The 25,169-nt window shown below is 42.3% G+C and overlaps 1 protein-coding gene across 1 annotated transcript; it reads right to left on the bottom strand.

Moving 5' to 3' along the window:
- On the bottom strand, nucleotides 1-25,169 carry LOC106566283 (CCHC-type zinc finger nucleic acid binding protein). The gene is made up of 6 exons (XM_082959538.1): nucleotides 24,864-25,169; nucleotides 17,541-17,662; nucleotides 12,101-12,166; nucleotides 9,609-9,679; nucleotides 2,578-2,705; nucleotides 1-1,904 (listed from the first exon to the last, which is right to left on the bottom strand). Exons 2-6 carry the CDS (start codon nucleotides 17,641-17,643, stop codon nucleotides 1,787-1,789), a joined length of 486 nt encoding a protein of 161 aa, XP_082815664.1. The 5' UTR covers nucleotides 17,644-17,662; nucleotides 24,864-25,169; the 3' UTR covers nucleotides 1-1,786.

The following is a 25,169-nucleotide window of genomic DNA, read 5'->3' as shown; positions in this document are numbered from 1 at the left end:
TTGTACTTAAACTAAATCTTTATTCACTTATTAATAAGGGAGCAGGTCAATACAACACACACATATAAAGTGAATCGATTGAGTGCTCGACGATAATGATGGCTGGTCGACGAATCACCCTCAGACGATTCATTTAGAGGTGAATCACCCTCAGACGATTCGTTTAGAGGTGAATCACCCTCAGACGATTCGTTTAGAGGTGAATCACCCTCAGACGATTCGTTTAGAGGTGAATCACCCTCAGACGATTCGTTTAGAGGTGAATCACCCTCAGACGATTCGTTTAGAGGTGAATCACCCTCAGATGATTCATTTAGAGGTGAATCACCCTCAGACAATTCATTTAGAGGTGAATCACCCTCAGACGATTCGTTTAGAGGTGAATCACCCTCAGACGATTCGTTTAGAGGTGAATCACCCTCAGATGATTCATTTAGAGCCCCCGAGACAAAAGTACAAAGGTCTTTTACAGCCAAGATACACCCCTTTCAGTCTACATGACGAACAACAGATGTATGGAATGGGTCACAAGGTTAAGATTAGTATGAAAGATACTTGTTATTCACAGCAGACAGTATCTGCTGTAAAAACAGTACTCATTGTGTAAAGACCAGGGTCTGGCCCTGAGGTCATCTCCCCCTGGTACCATATAGAACAGAAACATTAACTCATGCTATGGAATGCGGTCTCTTTAGGTTTTATCACCCAAAAGACATCGGAAATCTCCTGTTAGTGTTAAATCTCCCAGAGGCCCACTTTCAGTTCACACAGACACAATAGAGTTATAAGAACCCTCTATGCTGTTGCATAAAACAGCCATTTGATGCAATAAAAGTATTATAACAATCTTGTAATTTCTCTCACAGTTTTCATACAGTGTTGGGGGGGTTGTCTCCCTGTCTGCATGCTGCCGTCTATCTGTCTGTCTGCCTGCTGCCATTGGACTGTCTGTCTGCATGCTGCCGTCTGTCTGTCTGTCTGCTGCCATTGGACTGTCTGTCTGCATGCTGCCGTCTGTCTGTCTGTCTGCCTGCTGCCATTGGACTGTCTGTCTGCATGCTGCCGTCTGTCTGTCTGTCTGCCTGCCTGCCTGCTGCCATTGGACTGTCTGTCTGCCTGCTGCCGTCTGTCTATCTGTCTGCCTGCCTGCTGCCATTGGACTGTCTGTCTGCATGCTGCCGTCTGTCTGTCTGTCTGCCTGCCTGCCTGCTGCCATTGGACTGTCTGTCTGCATGCTGCCGTCTGTCTGTCTGCCTGCCTGCCTGCTGCCATTGGACTGTCTGCCTGCCTGCTGCCGTCTATCTGTCTGTCTGCCTGCTGCCGTCTATCTGTCTGTCTGCCTGCTGCCGTTGGACTGAGCCGTAAACATAATGACCGCTGGCCGGGGCTGCTGTCAGTCACTCTCTTGCAGGTAGACTCCGTTTTGTTCAAGAAAACTAAAACAAAGTCAATCTTTATGGGAAGCTCAGACTTCCTACCCACTCACTCTCACTAAGTGCTGGTTTCCCAGACCTGGTAGGGAGGGCATCCACTCATCATTCATCCCTGGTCACCAGTGGCATGGAAAGGGGGTTCTTTAACAAGCATTATACATTAACCTCTACCAAACTAAACAAACATGTTTGATTAAATGCAGAAAGTGGATGTTTACCCCCCTGTCCTGCTTTTCCAGCGGACTGGTGTGGGACTATCCTCCGTAGCCTGCTGTGGGCCAGAGGGGACGATTCAGACAAAATAATACAACCATCCATGTGAAAAGGGAGGGGCGTAGGAAGGCAGCAGAGCGCTAGGCCGTGGCCTCGATGGTGCATTCTTTAGCCAGGTGACCAGACTTTCCACAGTTGTAGCAGTTGACTTCGCTGGCCTTGCTGCACTGGACGGCAACATGGCCGATCTCACCACACCTGGTGGGAGACAGAGAGGAGAGAGAGATGAGGTTTAGCTAAGACAAGAGAGAGTGTTTTCATTCATTTGTTATTCTGCTATAACGTCTCATCTTTTGGAAAGGTGATGTTTAGGCCTGATACCAACTAATTTGTACCGGACACAGAAGTCCTGCCTGCTGATCAACACACACACACACACACACACACACACACACACACACACACACACACACACACACACACACACACACACACCCTGATTCTTGATGTCCATTTATAAAGCTGTTCAGGGCTGCCACAACTCAAACATATCACAGGGAAGCAGCTTAACGATACACTGGCCAGTACACCTTGTAACAAAACAATATGTTCTCACAGCCCTTCTGGATGTGTGTTAACTCACCTGTAACATTTGACCTGGTCACAGCCCTTCTGGATGTGTTAACTCACCTGTAACATTTGACCTTGTCACAGCCCTTCTGGATGTGTGATAACTCACCTGTAACATTTGACCTTGTCACAGCCCTTCTGGATGTGTGATAACTCACCTGTAACATTTGACCTGGTCACAGCCCTTCTGGATGTGTTAACTCACCTGTAACATTTGACCTGGTCACAGCCCTTCTGGATGTGTTAACTCACCTGTAACATTTGACCTTGTCACAGCCCTTCTGGGTGTGTGTTAACTCACCTGTAACATTTGACCTTGTCACAGCCCTTCTGGATGTGTCCGAAGCCTCCACAGGAGTAGCACTTCTGCTCGTTGGCATGGTCACAGTCCCGGGCCACATGGCCGGCCTTGCCACAGTTATAACAGACCTGTATAGCATTATAACATGATAACAGTAACACAATGACATAACACCCCGGCCTTGCCACAGTTATAACAGACCTGGAAAGCATTATAACAGTAACAATTAAGAATATAATCACCGGCCTTGCCACAGCGATAACACACCTGCATTATATTAGGGGCCTATAAAACCTGCATTATATTAGGGGCCTATAAAACCTGCATTATATTAGGGGCCTATAAAACCTGCATTATATTAGGGGCCTATAAAATCTGTATTATATTAGGGGCCTATAAAATCTGCATTATATTAGGGGCCTATAAAACCTGCATTATATTAGGGGCCTATAAAATCTGTATTATATTAGGGGCCTATAAAATCTGCATTATATTAGGGGCCTATAAAACCTGCATTATATTAGGGGCCTATAAAACCTGCATTATATTAGGGGCCTATAAAATCTGCATTATATTAGGGGCCTATAAAACCTGCATTATATTAGGGGCCTATAAAATCTGCATTATATTAGGGGCCTATAAAACCTGCATTATATTAGGGGCCTATAAAACCTGTATTATATTAGGGGCCTATAAAATCTGCATTGTGGAAAATGTGGACGGAACACAGACGCAGTCAGCATCAGTAGGCTATCAAGCTAGCAGTGTTGAGGGCCTGAATGCAGCCTGCAACGCTGTTATCCATTATGGCTGGGACAGCGGACTCTCCTGGGCCTGTTGCTGTCTAGAGCCCTGCTATTTGTTGTTGTTATTTTCAATCTTCCCTGAGACCTGCCCTGTCTGGAACTGAGAGGAGTAACAGCGTAACCTACATTGCTGCCATGACAAAGACCAAAGCTGGCGGGACTACCGTTAAGGACAGTGGCGTCTCTAAACCACAGGTGAAGGATCTTTTAAACACGAACAAAGAGAGTTCTAAAAGCAGCTGTTACAACAAGAAAATATTTTCAAGTGTTTTGTCCAAATACTGGTGGATTCAACTAATAAAAAAATGGACGACCTGACCGGAGAGGTTCAGGACCTGAGGAACAGTTCTGTGTGTGAATCCATGACAACAATGATGGAGAAATCAGATCATCTCAAGGGACAATCAAGACGGAACAACATGGCTGTGGACGGAATTGCAGAATCTCCAAATGAGACTTGGACGGAGTCTGAGGACAATGTGAGGGAAATGATCTCTGAGAAATTGAAGATGCACCACAAGAAGATTGAGGTGGATCGCGGTGGATCGCGGCCCACAGGACTGGAAAACCCACCACCGCCCCCGGCCACCGGTCCAGGTGACAGACCAAGGCTCTTGAAAGAGCCAATAACTTGAGAGGACGTTTCATCTTCCTCAACGAGGACTATCTTGAAGCTGTGCCCCAGAAGAGGAAAGAACTGATCCCAGCCATGAAAGCTGACAGAGCGCGTGGGGACATTGCTTACATCTGCTATGACAGGCTCATAGAACACCCTCCCTCCTGGAAGGGATGAGAGCGCCAAGCCTATGGGTTCATAGCTTCAACCCCGCAGCACACAGGACTGGTGCACTTCACAAAATAGATGGGATCATGAGGGAGGAAAATGATATGGATATATTGAAGCAACATTTCAAGACATCAGTCAGGAAGTTAAAGCTTGGTCGCAAATGGGTCTTCCAAATGGACAATGACCCCAAGCATACTTCCAAAGTTGTGGCAAAATGGCTTAAGGACAGCAAAGTCAAGGTATTGGAGTGGCCATCACAAAGCCTTGACCTCAACCCAATAGAACATTTGTGGGCAGAACTGAAAAAGCGTGTGCGAGCAAGGAGGCCTACAAACCTGACTCAGTTACACCAGCTCTGTCAGGAGGATTGGGCCAAAATTCACCCAACTTATTGTGGGAAGCTTGTGGAAGGCTACCCGAAACGTTTGACCCAAGTTAAACAATTTTAAAGGCAATGCTACCGAATACTAATTGAGTGTATGTAAACTTCTGACCCCCTGGGAATGTGATGAAAGAAATAAAAGCTGAAATAAATCATTCTCTCTACTATTATTCTGACGTTTCACATTCTTAAAATAAAGTGGTGATCCTAACTGACCTAAGACAGGGAATTTTTACTGGGATTAAATGTCAGGAATTGTGAAAAACTGAGTTTAAATGTATTTGGCTAAGGAGTATGTAAACTTCTGACTTCAACTGAATATTCAGAGCCACATCCCTGTAATGCTCAGAGGAGATCTTATTGGCAAAGCCTTTTCTTTAAGGGTGTTGCTATAGGCAACCAAGTGCTAACAGTCAGTATCTAAATAATATGTGTGAAATGCTTGATAGTGTATGTGATGTAAACAGAGAGGTCTACTTTCTTGGGGACCTGAGTATTGACTGGTTTTCATCAAGCTGTCCGCTCAAGAGGAAGCCTCTCACTGTAACCAGTGCCTGTAATCTGGTTCAGGTTATTAACCAACCTACCAGGGTGTTTACAAACACTACAGGAACAAGATCATCCACATGTATTGATCACATTTTTACTAATACTGTAGAATTTTGTTCTAAAGTTGTATCCGTACCCATTGGATGCAGTGATCACAATTATAGTGGCTATATCCAGGAAAGACAAAGTTCCAACAGCTGGGCCTAACATAGTGTATGAGAGATCATACAAAAGATTTAGCTGTGACTCATATGTCTGTGTAGTTGAAAGATGGGGCAAAAAGAGTGGCTAATAAGTCTGGCTGTACATCTGACTGGCTGACTAAATGCAAATTATGTGACTAAACTCAACAAAAATAAGAAACTGTATTATGAAGCCAAGATATGACAATGATAAAGAAAAATGGGAAAAAACTTAAAACTATAAATTATATTATGGGCAGAAATTCAATTCCATCTTTCATCAAATCAGATGGCAATTATTTCATTAATTACAAACTTTTGCAGGAAATGCCAACAACAAACAGGTGTATTTTTACCAATGACCTGGCACTGGCATTAAACTAGAGATCAACCGATTAATTTGCATGGCCGATTAATTTGGGCCGAATTCAAGTTTTCATAACAAATCGGTAATCGGACTATTTGGATGCCGATTATGGCCGATTACGTTGCAATCCGCGAGGAAACTGCGTGGCAGGCTGACCACCTGTTACTCGAGTGCAGCGTCAAAAGGACCTGGTGGCTGCAAGGAGCCAAGGTAAGTTGCTAGCTAGCATTAAACTTACCTTAGAAAAAACAATACATCTTTACATAATCACTAGTTAACTATACATGGTTGATGATATTACTAGGTTAACTAGCTTGTCCTGCGTTGCATATAATCAATGCGGTACCTGTTAATTTATCATCGAATCACAGCCTACTTCAACTTTGCCAAACGGGCAATGATTTAACAAAAGCACATTCGCGAAAAAAAAGCACAATTGTTGCACAAATGTACCCAACCATAAACATCAATGCCTTCCTTAAAATCAATACACAGAAGTATATTTTTTTAAACCTGCATATGTAGTTAAAAGAACTGCATGTTAACAGGCAATATTAACTAGGGAAATGGTGTCACTTCTCTTGCGTTCAGTGCTAGCAGAGTCAGGGTGTATGCAGCAGTTTGGGCCGCCCTTCTCTTGCGTTCAGTGCTAGCAGAGTCAGGGTGTATGCAGCAGTTTGGGCCGCCCTTCTCTTGCGTTCAGTGCTAGCAGAGTCAGGGTGTATGCAGCAGTTTGGGCCGCCCTTCTCTTGCGTTCAGTGCTAGCAGAGTCAGGGTGTATGCAGCAGTTTGGGCCGCATGGCTCGCTGTGAACTGTTGAAAGGCCATCTATTCCTAACAAAGACCGTAATTCATTTGGCAGAATTCTACAGAATTATTACATAACATTGAAGGTTGTACAATGTAACAGTAATATTTAGACTTAGGGATGCCACCCGTTAGATAAAATGCATAACGGTTCCTTATTTCACTGAAAGAATAAAAAGAATAAATAAATGATAGTTTCTGGATTTGACCATATTAATGACTTAAGGCTCATATTTCTGTGTTTATTATAATTAAGTCTATGATTTGATATTTGATAGAGCAGTCTGCAGCAGGCTCGTAAGCATTCATTTAAACAGCAGCTCTTAGCAATGCTGGGATGCACAGCCCTGTTTATGACTTCAAGCCTATCAACTCCCAGAATTAGGCTGGCAATACTAAAGTGCCTGTAAGAACATTCCAATAGTCAAAGGTATATGGAATACAAATGGTATAGAGAGAAATAGACCTATGATTACTCTAATAACTACAACCTAAAACTTCTGAACTGGGAATATTGAAGACTCATGTTAAAAGGAACCACCAGCTTTCATATGTTCTCATGTTCTGAGCGAGGAACTTAAACGTTAGCTTTTTTACATGGCACATATTGCACTTTTACTTTCTTCTCCAACACTGTGTTTTTGCATTATTTAAACCAAATTGAAAATGCCTCATTATTTATTTGAGACTAAATTGATTTTAGTTATGTATTATATTAAGTTAAAATAAAAAAGTGTTCATTGTTCATTCAGTAGTGTTGTAATTATTACACATATATATATATATATAAAAAAAAATACATAATTATTATTATTTATTTTTTAATTCGTCCGATTAGTCGGTATTGGCTTTTTTTGGTCCTCCAATAAATCAGTATCGGCGTTGAGAAATCATAATCGGTCGACCTCTACATTAAACAAAGCCTGTGTGTCCATGTATGCTGATGATTCAACCACAGACGCATCAGCAACCACAGCTAATGAAGTCACTGAAAACCTTAAAGAGTTGAGGTCTGTTTTGGAATGGGTGGCCAGTAATAAACTGGTCCTGAACATCTCTAAAACTAAGAGCGTTGTATTTGGTACAAATCCTTCCTAGAGTTCTAGACCTCAGCTGAATCTGGTAATGAATGGTGTGGCTGTTGAACAAGTTGAGGAGACTAAATTACTTGGCGTTACCTTAGATTGTAAACTCTAATGGTCAAAACATACAGATTCAATGGTTGTAAAGATGGGGAGAGGTCTGGCCGTAATAAAGAGATGCTTTGCTTTTTTGACACCACACTGTAAAAAGCAGGTCCTGCAGGCTCTAGTTTTGTCTAATCTTGATTATTGTCCAGTCGTGTGGTCCAGTGCTGCAAGGAAAGACCTAGTTAAGCTGCAGCTGGTCCAGAACAGAGCGGGACGTCTTGCTCGTCATTGTAATCAGAGGGCTGATATTAATACTATGGATGCCAGTCTCTCTTGGCTAAGAGTTGAGGAAAGACTGACTGCATCACTTCTTCTTATAAGAAGTGTCTTTTGTCCTATATTTATATATTTAAAAACATTTACATTTTTTTATCCCAGGCCGTCATTGTAAATAAGAATTAGTTTTTAATTGACTTGCCTAGTTAAATAAAAAATATATAGATTGTGTTAGATCCCACATTTTTTACATTGTCAACTACACACAGATCCGACACACACACTTACCCCACCAGACATGCCACCAGGGGTCTTTTCACAGTCCCCAAATACAGAACAAATTCAAGAAAGCGTACTGTATTATTGTCATTTAGCAGACACTCTTATCCATAGCGACTTACAGTAGTGAGTGCAAACATTTTCATAGTGAAAATTATGAAATGGATTAATTTGCCCAAGTTAATCATAAGATACGAACAAAATGCATCAGTGATTGGATCAGTGCAACTTCCTGAAAGAGCACAGGGCCCCTGTCTGTCTGTGTGTAGTGCTGCTCTGTATGTCTGGTCTATACTCTGTGTGTAGTGCTGCTCTGTATGTCTGGTCTACACTCTCTGTGTGTAGTGCTGCTCTGTATGTCTGGTCTACACTCTGTGTGTAGTGCTGCTCTGTATGTCTGGTCTACACTCTGTGTGTAGTGCTGCTCTGTATGTCTGGTCTACACTCTCTGTGTGTAGTGCTGCTCTGTATGTCTGGTCTACACTCTGTGTAGTGCTGCTCTGTATGTCTGGTCTACACTCTGTGTGTAGTGCTGCTCTGTGTGTAGTGCTGCTCTGTATGTCTGGACTACACTCTGTGTAGTGCTGCGCTGTATGTCTGGTCTACACTCTGTGTAGTGCTGCTCTGTATGTCTGGTCTACACTCTGTGTGTAGTGCTGCTCTGTGTGTAGTGCTGCTCTGTATGTCTGGTCTACACTCTGTGTGTAGTGCTGCTCTGTATGTCTGGACTACACTGTGTGTGTAGTGCTGATCTGTATGTCTGGTCTACACACTGTGTGTTGTGCTGCTCTGTATATCTGGTCTACACTCTGTGTAGTGCTGCTCTGTATGTCTGGTCTACAGTGCTAGGTGGCTGTACTACAGAAACACTGCTAACCAAACAACAGTGCTAGGTGGCTGTGCTACAGAAACACTGCTAACCAAACAACAGTGCTAGGTGGCTGTACTACAGAAACACTGCTAACCAAACAACAGTGCTAGGTGGCTGTACTACAGAAACACTGCTAACCAAACAACAGTGCTAGGTGGCTGTGCTACAGAAACACTGCTAACCAAACAACAGTGCTAGGTGTCTGTGCTACAGAAACACTGCTAACCAAACAACAGTGCTAGGTGGCTGTGCTACAGAAACACTGCTAACCAAACAACAGTGCTAGGTGGCTGTACTACAGAAACACTGCTAACCAAACAACAGTGCTAGGTGGCTGTGCTACAGAAACACTGCTAACCAAACAACAGTGCTAGGTGGCTGTGCTACAGAAACACTGCTAACCAAACAACAGTCTCTGGCTGGTGAACACTTGTATTAAAGGAAACTACACCCCCCCCCCCACAACAACAAAAAACAGAATCGGGCAAAAAAAATAAGTGATTTTATAGGGAGCTAATAATAACAACATCAGCACACCGGCCTGATAGTAATATAATAATATTACAACACCCAAGCCTTCACAGTTATAACACACCTGTTCCCTCTCCTTCTTGGGCTCCTTACAGTCTCTGGAGATGTGTCCTCCACGACCACAGTTGTAACACGCTGCAGAAACACAGAACAGTTATAACACGCTGCAGAAACACAGAACAGTTATAACAGAAACACAGAACAGTTATAACACGCTGCAGAAACACAGAACAGTTATAACACGCTGCAGAAACACAGAACAGTTATAACAGAAACACAGAACAGTTATAACACGCTGCAGAAACACAGAACAGTTATAACACGCTGTAGAAACACAGAACAGTTATAACACGCTGCAGAAACACAGGACAGTTATAACACGCTGCAGAAACACAGAACAGTTATAACACGCTGCAGAAACACAGGACAGTTATAACACGCTGCAGAAACACAGAACAGTTATAACAGAAACACAGAACAGTTATAACACGCTGCAGAAACACAGGACAGTTATAACAGAAACACAGAACAGTTATAACACGCTGCAGAAACACAGAACAGTTATAACACGCTGCAGAAACACAGGACAGTTATAACACGCTGCAGAAACACAGAACATTTATAACAGAAACACAGAACAGTTATAACAGAAACACAGAACAGTTATAACAGAAACACAGAACAGTTATAACACGCTGCAGAAACACAGAACAGTTATAACACACTGCAGAAACACAGGACAGTTATAACACGCTGCAGAAACACAGAACAGTTATAACACGCTGCAGAAACACAGGACAGTTATAGCAGAAACACAGAACAGTTATAACACGCTGCAGAAACACAGAACAGTTATAACACGCTGCAGAAACACAGAACAGTTATAACACGCTGCAGAAACACAGGACAGTTATAGCAGAAACACAGAACAGTTATAACACGCTGCAGAAACACAGGACAGTTATAGCAGAAACACAGAACAGTTATAACACGCTGCAGAAACACAGAACAGTTATAACACGCTGCAGAAACACAGAACAGTTATAGCAGAAACACAGAACAGTTATAACACACTGCAGAAACACAGGACAGTTATAACACGCTGCAGAAACACAGAACAGTTATAACACGCTGCAGAAACACAGAACAGTTATATCAGAAACACAGGACAGTTATAACACGCTGCAGAAACACAGAACAGTTATAACACGCTGCAGAAACACAGAACAGTTATAACACGCTGCAGAAACACAGGACAGTTATATCAGAAACACAGAACAGTTATAACACGCTGCAGAAACACAGGACAGTTATAACACGCTGCAGAAACACAGAACAGTTATAACACGCTGCAGAAACACAGAACAGTTATAACACGCTGCAGAAACACAGGACAGTTATATCAGAAACACAGAACAGTTATAACACGCTGCAGAAACACAGGACAGTTATAACAGAAACACAGAACAGTTATAACACACTGCAGAAACACAGAACAGTTATAACACGCTGCAGAAACACAGAACAGTTATATCAGAAACACAGGACAGTTATAACACGCTGCAGAAACACAGAACAGTTATAACACGCTGCAGAAACACAGAACAGTTATAACACGCTGCAGAAACACAGAACAGTTATAACACGCTGCAGAAACACAGAACAGTTATAACAGAAACACAGAACAGTTATAACACGCTGCAGAAACACAGAACAGTTATAACAGAAACACAGAACAGTTATAACAGAAACACAGAACAGTTATAACACGCTGCAGAAACACAGAACAGTTATAACACGCTGCAGAAACACAGGACAGTTATATCAGAAACACAGGACAGTTATAACACGCTGCAGAAACACAGAACAGTTATAACAGAAACACAGAACAGTTATAACACGCTGCAGAAACAGAACAGTTATATCAGAAACACAGGACAGTTATAACACGCTGCAGAAACACAGAACAGTTATAACAGAAACACAGAACAGTTATAACACGCTGCAGAAACACAGAACAGTTATAACAGAAACACAGAACAGTTATACCAGAAACACAGGACAGTTATAACACGCTGCAGAAACACAGAACAGTTATAACAGAAACACAGAACAGTTATAACACGCTGCAGAAACACAGAACAGTTATAACAGAAACACAGAACAGTTATAACACGCTGCAGAAACAGAACAGTTATATCAGAAACACAGGACAGTTATAACACGCTGCAGAAACACAGAACAGTTATAACAGAAACACAGAACAGTTATAACACGCTGCAGAAACACAGAACAGTTATAACAGAAACACAGAACAGTTATACCAGAAACACAGGACAGTTATAACACGCTGCAGAAACACAGAACAGTTATAACAGAAACACAGAACAGTTATAACACGCTGCAGAAACAGAACAGTTATAGCACGCTGGGAGAGAACTAACACATACAGGAACATCTCACTAATCCAACATCACACTACCAGTCAAACTTCTAAATTGGTGTGATGTCCACACAAGTGTGGTCAACATTGTTCTAAGATGGAGACGTCCTCACCATCCTCAGTCCTCTCACAGTCCCTGGCGACGTGACCAGGCTCTCCACAGCGATAGCAGAACAGATCTGAGGAACAGGAAGAACATTATTATTGGAAAATCACATCATTGCTTTGCTAGACATGTGGCAATAGGAATGACTTAGAAGTTAGCACACAGGCTCAGTGCTGCCCAGGGCCAAGTTAACACACAGGCTCAGTGCTGCCCAGGGCCAAGTTAACACACAGGCTCAGTGCTGCCCAGGGCCATGTTAACACACAGGCTCAGTGCTGCCCAGGGCCAAGTTAACACACAGGCTCAGTGCTGCCCAGGGCCAAGTTAACACACAGGCTCAGTGCTGCCCAGGGCCAAGTTAACACACAGGCTCAGTGCTGCCCAGGGCCAAGTTAACACACAGGCTCAGTGCTGCCCAGAGCCAAGTTAACACACAGGCTCAGTGCTGCCCAGGGCCAAGTTAACACACAGGCTAGGTACTTCCCAGGGCCAAGTTAACAAACAGGCTCAGTGCTGCCCAGGGCCATGTTAACACACAGGCTCAGTGCTGCCCAGGGCCAAGTTAACACACAGGCTCAGTGCTGCCCAGGGCCAAGTTAACACACAGGCTCAGTGCTGCCCAGAGCCAAGTTAACACACAGGCTCAGTGCTGCCCAGGGCCAAGTTAACACACAGGCTCAGTGCTGCCCAGGGCCAAGTTAACACACAGGCTAGGTACTTCCCAGGGCCAAGTTAACAAACAGGCTCAGTGCTGCCCAGGGCCATGTTAACACACAGGCTCAGTGCTGCCCAGGGCCAAGTTAACACACAGGCTCAGTGCTGCCCAGGGCCAAGTTAACACACAGGCTCAGTGCTGCCCAGGGCCAAGTTAACACACAGGCTCAGTGCTGCCCAGGGCCAAGTTAACACACAGGCTCAGTGCTGCCCAAAGCCAAGTTAACACACAGGCTCAGTGCTGCCCAGGGCCAAGTTAACACACAGGCTCAGTGCTGCCCAGGGCCAAGTTAACACACAGGCTCAGTGCTGCCCAGGGCCAAGTTAACACACAGGCTCAGTGCTGCCCTGGGCCAAGTTAACACACAGGCTCAGTGCTTCCCAGGGCCAAGTTAACACACAGGCTCAGTGCTGCCCAGGGCCAAGTTAACACACAGGCTCAGTGCTGCCCAGGGCCAAGTTAACACACAGGCTCAGTGCTGCCCAGGGCCAAGTTAACACACAGGCTCAGTGCTGCCCAGGGCCAAGTTAACACACAGGCTCAGTGCTGCCCAGGGCCAAGTTAACACACAGGCTCAGTGCTGCCCAGGGCCAAGTTAACACACAGGCTCAGTGCTGCCCAGGGCCAAGTTAACACACAGGCTCAGTGCTGCCCAGGGCCAAGTTAACACACAGGCTCAGTGCTGCCCAGGGCCAAGTTAACACACAGGCTCAGTGCTGCCCAGGGCCAAGTTAACACACAGGCTCAGTGCTGCCCAGGGCCAAGTTAACACACAGGCTCAGTGCTGCCCAGGGCCATGTTTTGGAGAAAATGTTTTGAAACGGAGTTGCATGGGAAGGTTGAATACTACCTGAACATTAATTTACAGTTTCAAAGCGTTTTTACTAAACTTTGACCTTTCATTTATCCTGTAATGTAGTCAGTACCTTACCTTTCCCCATCTATTGATCACTACCCTGTAATGTAGTCAGTACCTTACCTTACCCCATCTATTGATCACTACCCTGTAATGTAGTCAGTACCTTACCTTTCCCCATCTATTGATCACTACCCTGTAATGTAGTCAGTACCTTACCCCATCTATTGATCACTACCCTGTAATGTAGTCAGTACCTTTCCCCATCTATTGATCACAACCCTGTAATGTAGTCAGTACCTTTCCCCATCTATTGATCACTACCCTGTAATGTAGTCAGTACCTTACCCCATCTATTGATCACTACCCTGTAATGTAGTCAGTACCTTACCTTTCCCCATCTATTGATCACTACCCTGTAATGTAGTCAGTACCTTACCCCATCTATTGATCACTACCCTGTAATGTAGTCAGTACCTTACCTTTCCCCGTCTATTGATCACTACCCTGTAATGTAGTCAGTACCTTACCCCATCTATTGATCACTACCCTGTAATGTAGTCAGTACCTTTCCCCGTCTATTGATCACTACCCTGTAATGTAGTCAGTACCTTACCCCATCTATTGATCACTACCCTGTAATGTAGTCAGTACCTTTCCCCATCTATTGATCACTACCCTGTAATGTAGTCAGTACCTTTCCCCATCTATTGATCACTACCCTGTAATGTAGTCAGTACCTTACCTTTCCCCATCTATTGATCACTACCCTGTAATGTAGTCAGTACCTTACCTTTCCCCGTCTATTGATCACTACCCTGTAATGTAGTCAGTACCTTACCCCATCTATTGATCACTACCCTGTAATGTAGTCAGTACCTTTCCCCATCTATTGATCACTACCCTGTAATGTAGTCAGTACCTTACCTTTCCCCGTCTATTGATCACTACCCTGTAATGTAGTCAGTACCTTACCCCATCTATTGATCACTACCCTGTAATGTAGTCAGTACCTTACCTTTCCCCATCTATTGATCACTACCCTGTAATGTAGTCAGTACCTTTCACCATCTATTGATCACTACCCTGTAATGTAGTCAGTACCTTACCTTACCCCGTCTATTGATCACTACCCTGTAATGTAGTCAGTACCTTACCCCATCTATTGATCACTACCCTGTAATGTAGTCAGTACCTTTCCCCATCTATTGATCAATACCCTGTAATGTAGTCAATACCTTACCCCGTCTATTGATCACTACCCTGTAATGTAGTCAATACCTTATCCCCGTCTATTGATCACTACCCTGTAATGTAGTCAGTACCTTTCCCCATCTATTGATCACTACCCTGTAATGTAGTCAGTACCTTTCCCCATCTATTGATCACTACCCTGTAATGTAGTCAGTACCTTACCTTTCCCCGTCTATTGATCACTACCCTGTAATGTAGTCAGTACCTTACCTTTCCCCATCTATTGATCACTACCCTGTAATGTAGTCAGTACCTTACCTTTCCCCGTCTATTGATCACTACCCTGTAATGTAGTCAGTACCTTACCTTTCCCCATCTATTGATCACTACCCTGTAATGTAGTCAGTACCTTACCCCCGTCTATTGATCACTACCCTGTAATGTAGTCAGTACCTTATCCCCATCTATTGATCACTACCCTGTAATGTAGTCAGTACCTTCCTTTCACCGTCTATTGATCACTACCCTGTAATGTAGTCAGTACCTTTCACCATCTATTGGTCACTACCCTGTAATGTAGTCAGTACCTTACCCCGTCTATTGATCACTACCCTGTAATGTAGTCAGTACCTTACCTTTCCCCATCTATTGATCACTACCCTGTAATGTAGTCAGTACCTTACCCCGTCTATTGATCACTACCCTGTAATGTAGTCAGTACCTTTCCCCGTCTATTGATCACTACCCTGTAATGTAGTCAGTACCTTACCCCGTCTATTGATCACTACCCTGTAATGTAGTCAGTACCTTACCTTTCCCCGTCTATTGATCACTACCCTGTAATGTAGTCAGTACCTTACCCCGTCTATTGATCACTACCCTGTAATGTAGTCAGTACCTTACCCCATCTATTGATCACTACCCTGTAATGTAGTCAGTACCTTACCTTACCCCGTCTATTGATCACTACCCTGTAATGTAGTCAGTACCTTTCCCCATCTATTGATCACTACCCTGTAATGTAGTCAGTACCTTACCCCGTCTATTGATCACTACCCTGTAATGTAGTCAGTACCTTACCCCGTCTATTGATCACTACCCTGTAATGTAGTCAGTACCTTACCTTACCCCGTCTATTGATCACTACCCTGTAATGTAGTCAGTACCTTACCCCATCTATTGATCACTACCCTGTAATGTAGTCAGTACCTTACCTTTCCCCGTCTATTGATCACTACCCTGTAATGTAGTCAGTACCTTTCCCCATCTATTGATCACTACCCTGTAATGTAGTCAGTACCTTACCTTACCCCGTCTATTGATCACTACCCTGTAATGTAGTCAGTACCTTACCCCATCTATTGATCACTACCCTGTAATGTAGTCAGTACCTTACCTTTCCCCATCTATTGATCACTACCCTGTAATGTAGTCAGTACCTTTCCCCGTCTATTGATCACTACCCTGTAATGTAGTCAGTACCTTTCACCGTCTATTGATCACTACCCTGTAATGTAGTCAGTACCTTTCCCTATCTATTGATCACTACCCTGTAATGTAGTCAGTACCTTACCCCATCTATTGATCACTACCCTGTAATGTAGTCAGTACCTTACCTTTCCCCATCTATTGATCACTACCCTGTAATGTAGTCAGTACCTTACCTTACCCCATCTATTGATCACTACCCTGTAATGTAGTCAGTACCTTTCCCCATCTATTGATCACTACCCTGTAATGTAGTCAGTACCTTACCCCATCTATTGATCACTACCCTGTAATGTAGTCAGTACCTTACCTTCCCCATCTATTGATCACTACCCTGTAATGTAGTCAGTACCTTTCCCCATCTATTGATCACTACCCTGTAATGTAGTCAGTACCTTTCACCATCTATTGATCACTACCCTGTAATGTAGTCAGTACCTTACCTTTCCCCATCTATTGATCACTACCCTGTAATGTAGTCAGTACCTTACCCCATCTATTGATCACTACCCTGTAATGTAGTCAGTACCTTACCTTTCCCCGTCTATTGATCACTACCCTGTAATGTAGTCAGTACCTTACCCCGTCTATTGATCACTACCCTGTAATGTAGTCAGTACCTTTCACCGTCTATTGATCACTACCCTGTAATGTAGTCAGTACCTTACCCCGTCTATTGATCACTACCCTGTAATGTAGTCAGTACCTTTCCCCATCTATTGATCACTACCCTGTAATGTAGTCAGTACCTTACCCCGTCTATTGATCACTACCCTGTAATGTAGTCAGTACCTTACCCCATCTATTGATCACTACCCTGTAATGTAGTCAGTACCTTACCTTTCCCCGTCTATTGATCACTACCCTGTAATGTAGTCAGTACCTTACCCCATCTATTGATCACTACCCTGTAATGTAGTCAGTACCTTACCTTTCCCCATCTATTGATCACTACCCTGTAATGTAGTCAGTACCTTTCCCCATCTATTGATCACTACCCTGTAATGTAGTCAGTACCTTTCCCCATCTATTGATCACTACCCTGTAATGTAGTCAGTACCTTACCCCGTCTATTGATCACTACCCTGTAATGTAGTCAGTACCTTTCACCGTCTATTGATCACAACCCTGTAATGTAGTCAGTACCTTTCCCCATCTATTGATCACAACCCTGTAATGTAGTCAGTACCTTACCTTTCCCCCTCCCGCGGCCCTTGCCTCGTCCCCGCCCGGCATTCGGACAGTTCTTGATCCAATGGCCGGTACGTCCGCATCCAAAACACTCATTACTACTCATCTCCACTAGTTCCTACAACCTGAGAAGAGAGACAGACACATACAGTCAGCCCTAATATAGCCAGACAGTCTAAGGCTGTCCCCGATTAAACACATACAGTCAGCCCTAATATAGCCAGACAGTCTAGGGCTGTCCCCGATTAAACACATACAGTCAGCCCTAATATAGCCAGACAGTCTAGGGCTGTCCCCGATTAAACACATACAGTCATCCCTAATATAGCCAGACAGTCTAGGGCTGTCCCCGATTAAACACATACAGTCAGCCCTAATATAGCCAGACAGTCTAGGGCTGTCCCCGATTAAACACATACAGTCATCCCTAATATAGCCAGACAGTCTAGGGCTGTCCCCGATTAAACACATACAGTCATCCCTAATACAGCCAGACAGTCTAGGGCTGTCCCCGATTAAACACATACAGTCAGCCCTAATACAGCCAGACAGTCTAGGGCTGTCCCCGATTAAACACATACAGTCAGCCCTAATACAGCCAGACAGTCTAGGGCTGTCCCCGATTAAACACATACAGTCAGCCCTAATACAGCCAGACAGTCTAGGGCTGTCCTCGATTAAACAAAATCTTGGTAGACCAAAAGTCATTTGTTCTTCGACCAATTGATTTCTCTAAATATTTCAATGAGTAATTTTTTCATATATAGACACACCCTATGTGCATTGAGCTGGTTTGATGCTTTAAGCTTAAGGTTTGATGCCTCAAGAGGGAGCCAGAGATCTAGATAAGGAGAAGAGAAAACCTTTAACCTGACCCAACCATTCTCCTCCCGCTCCTGCTGGCTTTCGCTGATTCTGCCATTACTCTAGGAGTCGTCAACCTTTCTCACGTAGAATGCCACTTTATCTTACCATTTCTACCGATCTGCGTGCCAGTTATGGTTTTCATATGCAAATTTTCATGAAACTGTTTAATTTATTATAACGTCTTTATTTCTTCAAAATTCTATCAAAATCTAAATGAAAACAAACAAACCTAAAAAGGTAACTTCTATTGCCGTTGCCAACTACGTAAAAATAGCCTACATAAAGCCCTCCAAAAAATAACATTGCAGCCTGCAGGTAGAAAACATCCTGGTAAAACTAAATATCCTATAAATCACATTTCCAGACAGGCCATGTGTAGCCACAAACTTGCAACATTGTATAAAATATTCTGGGCCCTCAGAGTTTCCCACGCCAGTGAGCTCGGGACAGTCCACATTTGTGGAAGACTGGAAAAATAATATTGAATGCATTAAAATAAATGTATATGATTTGAGAATCTGGTTGAGAGAATGCCAAGAGTGTGCAAAGCTGTCATCAAGGCAAAGGGTGGCTACTTTGAAGAATCTCAAACATCAAATATATTTTGATTTGTTTAACACTTTTTTGGTTACTACATGATTCCATATGTGTTATTTCATAGTTTTGAAGTCTTCACTATTATTCTACAATGTAGAAAATAGTAAAAATAAAGAAACTTTTGAATGAGTAGGTGTGTCCAAACTTTTGACTGGTACTGTACACACACACACACACACACACACACACACACACACACACACACACACACACACACACACACACACACACACACACACACACACACACACACACACACACACACACACACACACACACACACACACACCCCTTCCCCTTTTCCACATTGTTACGTTACAGCCTTACTATAGAATGTATTAAATAAAATGTTTTTCCTCAATCTACACACAATGCCCCATAATGACAAAGTGAAAGAAAACAGAAATACTTTATTTCCATAAGTATTCAGACCATTTGCTATGAGACTGTAAATTGAGCTCAGGTGCATCCTGTTTCCATTGATCATCCTTGAGATGTTTCTACAACTTTATTGGAGTCCACCTGTGGTAAATTCAATTGATTGGACATGATTTTGAAAGGCACACACACCTGTCTATACAAGGTCCCACAGTTGACTGTGCATGACAGAGCAAAAACCAAGCCATGAGGTCGAAGGATTTTCCCATAGAGCTTCGAGACAGGATTGTGTCGAGGCACAGATCTGGGGAAGGGTACCAAAACATTTCTGCAGCATTGAAGGTCCCAAGGACACAGTTAAGAACATCCAATAGTCAAAGGTATATGAAATACAAATGGTATAGAGAAATAGTCGACGCATCATAATTCCTAAAATAACTACAACCTAAAACTTATTTTCTGGGAATATTGAAGACTCATGTTAAAAGGAACCACCAGCTTTCATATGTTCTCATGTTCTGAGCAAGGAACTTAAACGTTTGCTTTTTTACATGGCACATATTGCACTTTTACTTTCTTCTCCAACACTGTTTTTGCATTATTTAAAACAAATTGAACATGTTTCATTATTTATTTGAGACTAAATTGATTTTATTTATGTATTATATTAAGTTAAAATAAGTGTTCATTCAGTATTGTTGTAATTGTCATTATTACAAATTATATATGTAAAAATCAGCCGATTAATCGGTATTGGCTTTTTTTTGGTCCTCCAATAACCGGAATTGGTGTTGAAAAATCATAATCGGTCAACCTCTACTCTGGAGAGACCTGAAAATAGCTGAGCAGCGACGCTCCCCATCCAACCTGACAGAGCTTGAGAGGATCTGCAGAGAAGAATGGGAGGAACTCCTCAAATACAGGTGTGCCAAGCTTGTAGCATCATAACCAAGAAGACTCGAGGTTGTAATCGCTGCCAAAGGTGTTTCAACAAAGTCCTGACTAAAGGGTCTGAATACTTATGTAAATGTGATATTTCCGTTTTTATTTTGAAGAAATTAGCAAACATGTCTAAAAACATGTTTTTGCTTTGTCATTATGGAGTATTGTGTAGACTAGACATTTTTTAAATAAGGCTGTAACGGAACAAAATGTGGAAGAATTCAAGGTCTGAATACTTTCCGAATGCACTGTAAATCCCCAATCATACTAGGCCAGTGATTCTCAACTTGGGGGTTGCGGGAGGATTTTAAGGGGTCGCAGGAATATATAAAAAATAATCATATTATTTTGAAAGGTAACCGCTGCACCTAAACTTTTATTTTGAAAGGATACCGTCGCACCGCTTATTGTTGCTGACTTTACACGTGCAGAGCGAAATGGCTAGCTAGTTTCAGAGGGTTGGCACATCCACACTGACCAATACAATAACGTTCTCGCCCCACACACACACAAACACTGATCCAATGAAATGACAGATTTCTAAACACACACACTGATCCAGTAAAAAATGTCGTTCTGCAACATTGCACATGTAGGCTAGCTGTCAGATTAAAATCATGGACCAGTTTTTTTTAAAAGGTGCAGCTTCCTCTTTATCTACTGCTGCTTCCAATGTCAACAAGGCAGACAACCCGGTCCCTGTCAAGAAGAGAAAATACCACCCCGACTTCATCAAATATGGTTTTACATATATAGAAGACAGGCAGGGTGAGTGTAGACCGCTGTGCATCCTATGGAATGAGCTGTTAGCCAATGAGAGCATGAAACCCTCCAAAAGGAAAAGGCATCTGGACACCAAGCCACAAAGACAGCTGACTTTAAAATAAAATGTCAATATCTGGAGGCCTCACAAGATGCATTGAAGAACGACTGAACGGTACAAGAAAAGGCACTTTGCGCATCACGCCTTGTTGCCCAGCGCATTGCTAAGTGCAAAAAAGCCCACACCAGCTCAGAGGATCTCATACTCCCTTCTGCGATTGATATGTGCACAGAAATGTTGGGAGAGTCAGCCACCAACAAACTTAAAACCATCATACCCTTATCCTTGACACCATGAGGAGGAGAATCCAGGACATGTCAGAGGACAACGCGCCAGACATCAGAGCGCATCAGTGCAAATGGACATTACGCACTGCAGCTTGATGAATCGTCGCTTTTTTGAGCTTCAAGCTGAGATTTCTGAAAGAAACGTGGCAAACAAGTCACCTCTGACTGAACATTTGGATTGTGAGGAATGGCTCGCGAAGGTTGCCTACCCGGCGGTTATTTTTGATCATCTGAATTAGCTCAATGTGCCAAAGAAAGGGACCGGGGCACAATCGATTTGAACAGATGGACAAAGTGGATTCCTTCAAGATGAAGCTTACTCTTTGGGCAAATCATGTTTCTAACGGGAGGATTGACATGTTTCCCAATGCTGATTTCAAGATTCAGAATCTGATCAACAAAGCGCACGGCGACACACTGAAAAAACCTGTTAACCTCAACGCATCACCGGGGGCAAACTACCGGCCCTCCAGGACACCTACAGCACCCGATGTCACAGGAAGGCCAAAAAGATCATCAAGGACAACAACCACCAGAGCCACTTCCTGTTCACCCCACTACCATCCAGAAGGTGAGATCGGTACAGGTGCATCAAAGCTGGGACCGAGAGACTGAAAAACAGCTTCTATCTCAAGGCCATCAGACTGTTAAACAGCCATCACTAACTCAGAGAGGCTGCTGCCTACATTGAGACCCAATCACTGGGCACTTTAATAAATGGATCACTAGTCACTTTATACAATGCAACTCTAAGTAATGACACTTTAATAATGTTTACATATCTCACATTACTCATACCACATGTATATAGTTATTTTATATATTGCACCTTGCCTATGCCGCTCGGCCATCACTCATCCATATACTTATATGGACATTCTCATTCACCCCTTTTAGATGTGTGTATTAGGTTGTTGTTGTTGTGAAATTGTTAGATATTACTTGTTCGTTATTACTGCACTGTCGGAACTAGAAGCACAAGCATTTCACTACACTCACAATAACATCTGCTAACTATGTGTATGTGACAAATAACATTTGATTTGAAGTGAAGCGTGCCCAAGAAGACAGCTGCAATATGACATTACAAAATGGAATCAATAGTCCATAATATTGGGTCGCGACTTAATTGTCATTGTCAAATTTGGGTCCCCAGGCAAAATCAGTTGACAACCACTGTAACTAGGCGATGTCATACTCCGTCAACATTACCTCCATACCTGTTAAAAAGGAAGTTAAATATTTAGGAAGTGTTATCACTAAAAACGTTTCAGATAGAGAATCTTTAAACATAAAAAAAAATAGGATTAATTCCATGAGAGTTTCATTGATATCTCAATTTTGGGTTGTATTCTTTTGTCCAAGACAGATGGTTTATCTAGAATAATTTACCCAAGTCAGTCCCTGTTTTCTTTCTTCTAATAACATAAAAAAAGTAAATTCTGTTATTTAGATTTGTTTGGAGGAATAAAACGCATTATATTCGGAAATCACAATTAGTGAAAGACTATGATCGTGGAGGTTTACAGGCTATTGATTTTGAGTCGTTAGTAGGTGCTTTTAGAATTAAATGGTTGAAATGATGTCTGTCTAATCCTACCTCTATGTGATATGATATCCCTAACAGTCTGTTTAATAAACTTGGTGGACTTGAATTCCTAATGAAATTTGATTTTGACCCTCTAAAATTACCTGTGAATTTGTGTAAGTTTCACCAGAAAATGTTATTTTTCTGGAAAATGATATTCAAGCCCAATTCCCCTCCCACAAAACATTGATTTGGAATAATATAGTTATTAAAATTAATAGGGAATCCATTTTCAAAGGCCTTTGGTTTGACAAAGGTATTCATTGTCTATGTGATTTGGTAGACAACACTGGGGAGTTTTTGCCGTTTGATGAGTTCATTGGTAAATGTCAGGTTAATATTACTGTAGAGAATATATGAAGGTTTGCAAAGGAATTCCACTTCCTTTACATGGACTTATTAAGAACACGTTGTTATTTTATGAGGTTGTTCCCACTTTTCCTAGTTTACAAAGTAATGACTTGAATCTTTTGGATAAAAAAAAGCAACAATAAGTGGATACGATTGGCAGTTAATGAAGTCATTTTTGGTGATTATAATTCTGTATATCCTATGGAAGTGACCAGCCCATGATGGTCAAAAGTGACTTATCTTTTTCCTTACTTGTCCAGTTATCCCAAAAGTTAAAGAAACACATTTTTAAATGTTTTCTACCATCTACCCTGTTAATGATTTCTTGCACAAAAGATTCAATTTTGACAAAATGCCTTGTGTTTTTTGTTCCTCTGATTCAGAATCTAGTTGTTGTTTTTTTCATGCCGCCATTCTAGTATAAACTATGGATTGAAATTCATGAATGGTTGTTTATGAAATCTCCAGGATTACCTATGTTTATCTTTGATGATGTTAAATGGCATTTTGCTTATCCTTGTAATCATGATCATAACAATTAACATTATTCTTCTCTTGGCCAAATATTATATTCACAAATGTAAATGGAGTGGAAAAATTCCTTATTTTGCAGTTTTTTATTTTATTGAACTGTTACAATTTTCTAAATCCCTCAAACTTGTGAAACTTGTGAAACTTAAAAAGTTTGAAAAATTATAAGTCGTGTCTCTGAATGTCCGTTAATGTCTCATTGCCTTGTTACATATTAATGATGTCCTAAATTAATCTTTTTTTGGTGGGGCGAGGGGTTTGCCTTGTGTTATATTATTTTAAAAAAGGTCATTGTATTCACAGAAATGTCCCTGTATTGATGGGTAATATTGTTGCAATAAATAATTTAATAAATAGGCGACGTCGCTACGCTCATTCCCACGTCGAACTACGCATGTGCAAACCGTCAAATCAGAAATGCACTCTTATATAAAGTTGTTTTTAATTAAAAATGAAAACGTGTCAGTTTGTCACTTTCACGCGGTTGGAGTATTAACATGTTCAATCCAGGTTGTGCCTTTATATTTGGGGAAATGTTGAGAAGTGAACCTGAGACTTCTCAAATCCCGGCCTGCTCGGCCGGAAGTCTCGCGATGTTTCGCGGGGTTTAGAAACCGTGTAGTCTTCGATACCACCGTATCTGTCTACGGTGGCTAACTTGGTAAACAACACCAAAACAAAGACGATATGCGTTTTATAAAAATCATTTCCAATTGTGAGTTCAATACATTTGCTGATTTTTTTTCCTCGAGACAAAGTCTGGATCTGGAAAAAATAAATAATTAAATTCTGCAAAATGTATTTAACGTTAGCTAGCTAGCCAAGGAATCACAACAGCTCGTCGTGCATTTATTTACATTTCGGTCGTACTTTAGACAGAGTGCGAATCTTTACGACACATGTGAAGTATTTAAACATATCTTCCACAGGTTATATTGTTGTCCTTTATTACAGCCACTCACCTCAGACTGCGCCTGGTTGTTTTCGGTCTCTCCTCTGCGCCACACGCGGTTTGCACACGGTCCTTGTGCTTCTCCCCTCCACATGGGCGCTGCTTCTGCACACGGCTCTGCTCTGCTTTTCAAACAGTTACATTAAGTCGGCTCCCCATACTAGGCCTCTGTTGTTTATACTGCATGTATCTGTTGGAAGGAGCCTTGTTAAACCGTCACGCCATGTACAGTAAAAAAAGAAAATGGATGAAACACAATCAGTGGAGTGAGGAGAAAATGAGAGGTGCTCTGACAGAGCAGAGTCAGGACATGTAC

The sequence above is a fragment of the Salmo salar genome, chromosome 12 (assembly GCF_965601325.2).
Source record: "Salmo salar chromosome 12, fSalSal1, whole genome shotgun sequence".
NCBI lineage: Eukaryota > Metazoa > Chordata > Actinopteri > Salmoniformes > Salmonidae > Salmo > Salmo salar.
Note: the sequence above shows the minus strand (reverse complement) of the source record. Positions and strands in the feature narration are given on the sequence as shown.

Coding starts and splice junctions, on each gene's coding strand:
- LOC106566283 (XM_082959538.1), bottom strand. CDS start 17,643: ATGAGTAGTAATGAGTGTTTTGGATGCGGACGTACCGGCCATTGGATC. Junction 12,167..17,540: donor GGGCCGCGGGAGGGGGAAAG/GTAAGGTACTGA, acceptor CCTGTTCCTCAG/ATCTGTTCTGCTATCGCTGT. Junction 1,905..2,577: donor GACAAGGTCAAATGTTACAG/GTGAGTTAACAC, acceptor GTCTCCCACCAG/GTGTGGTGAGATCGGCCATG.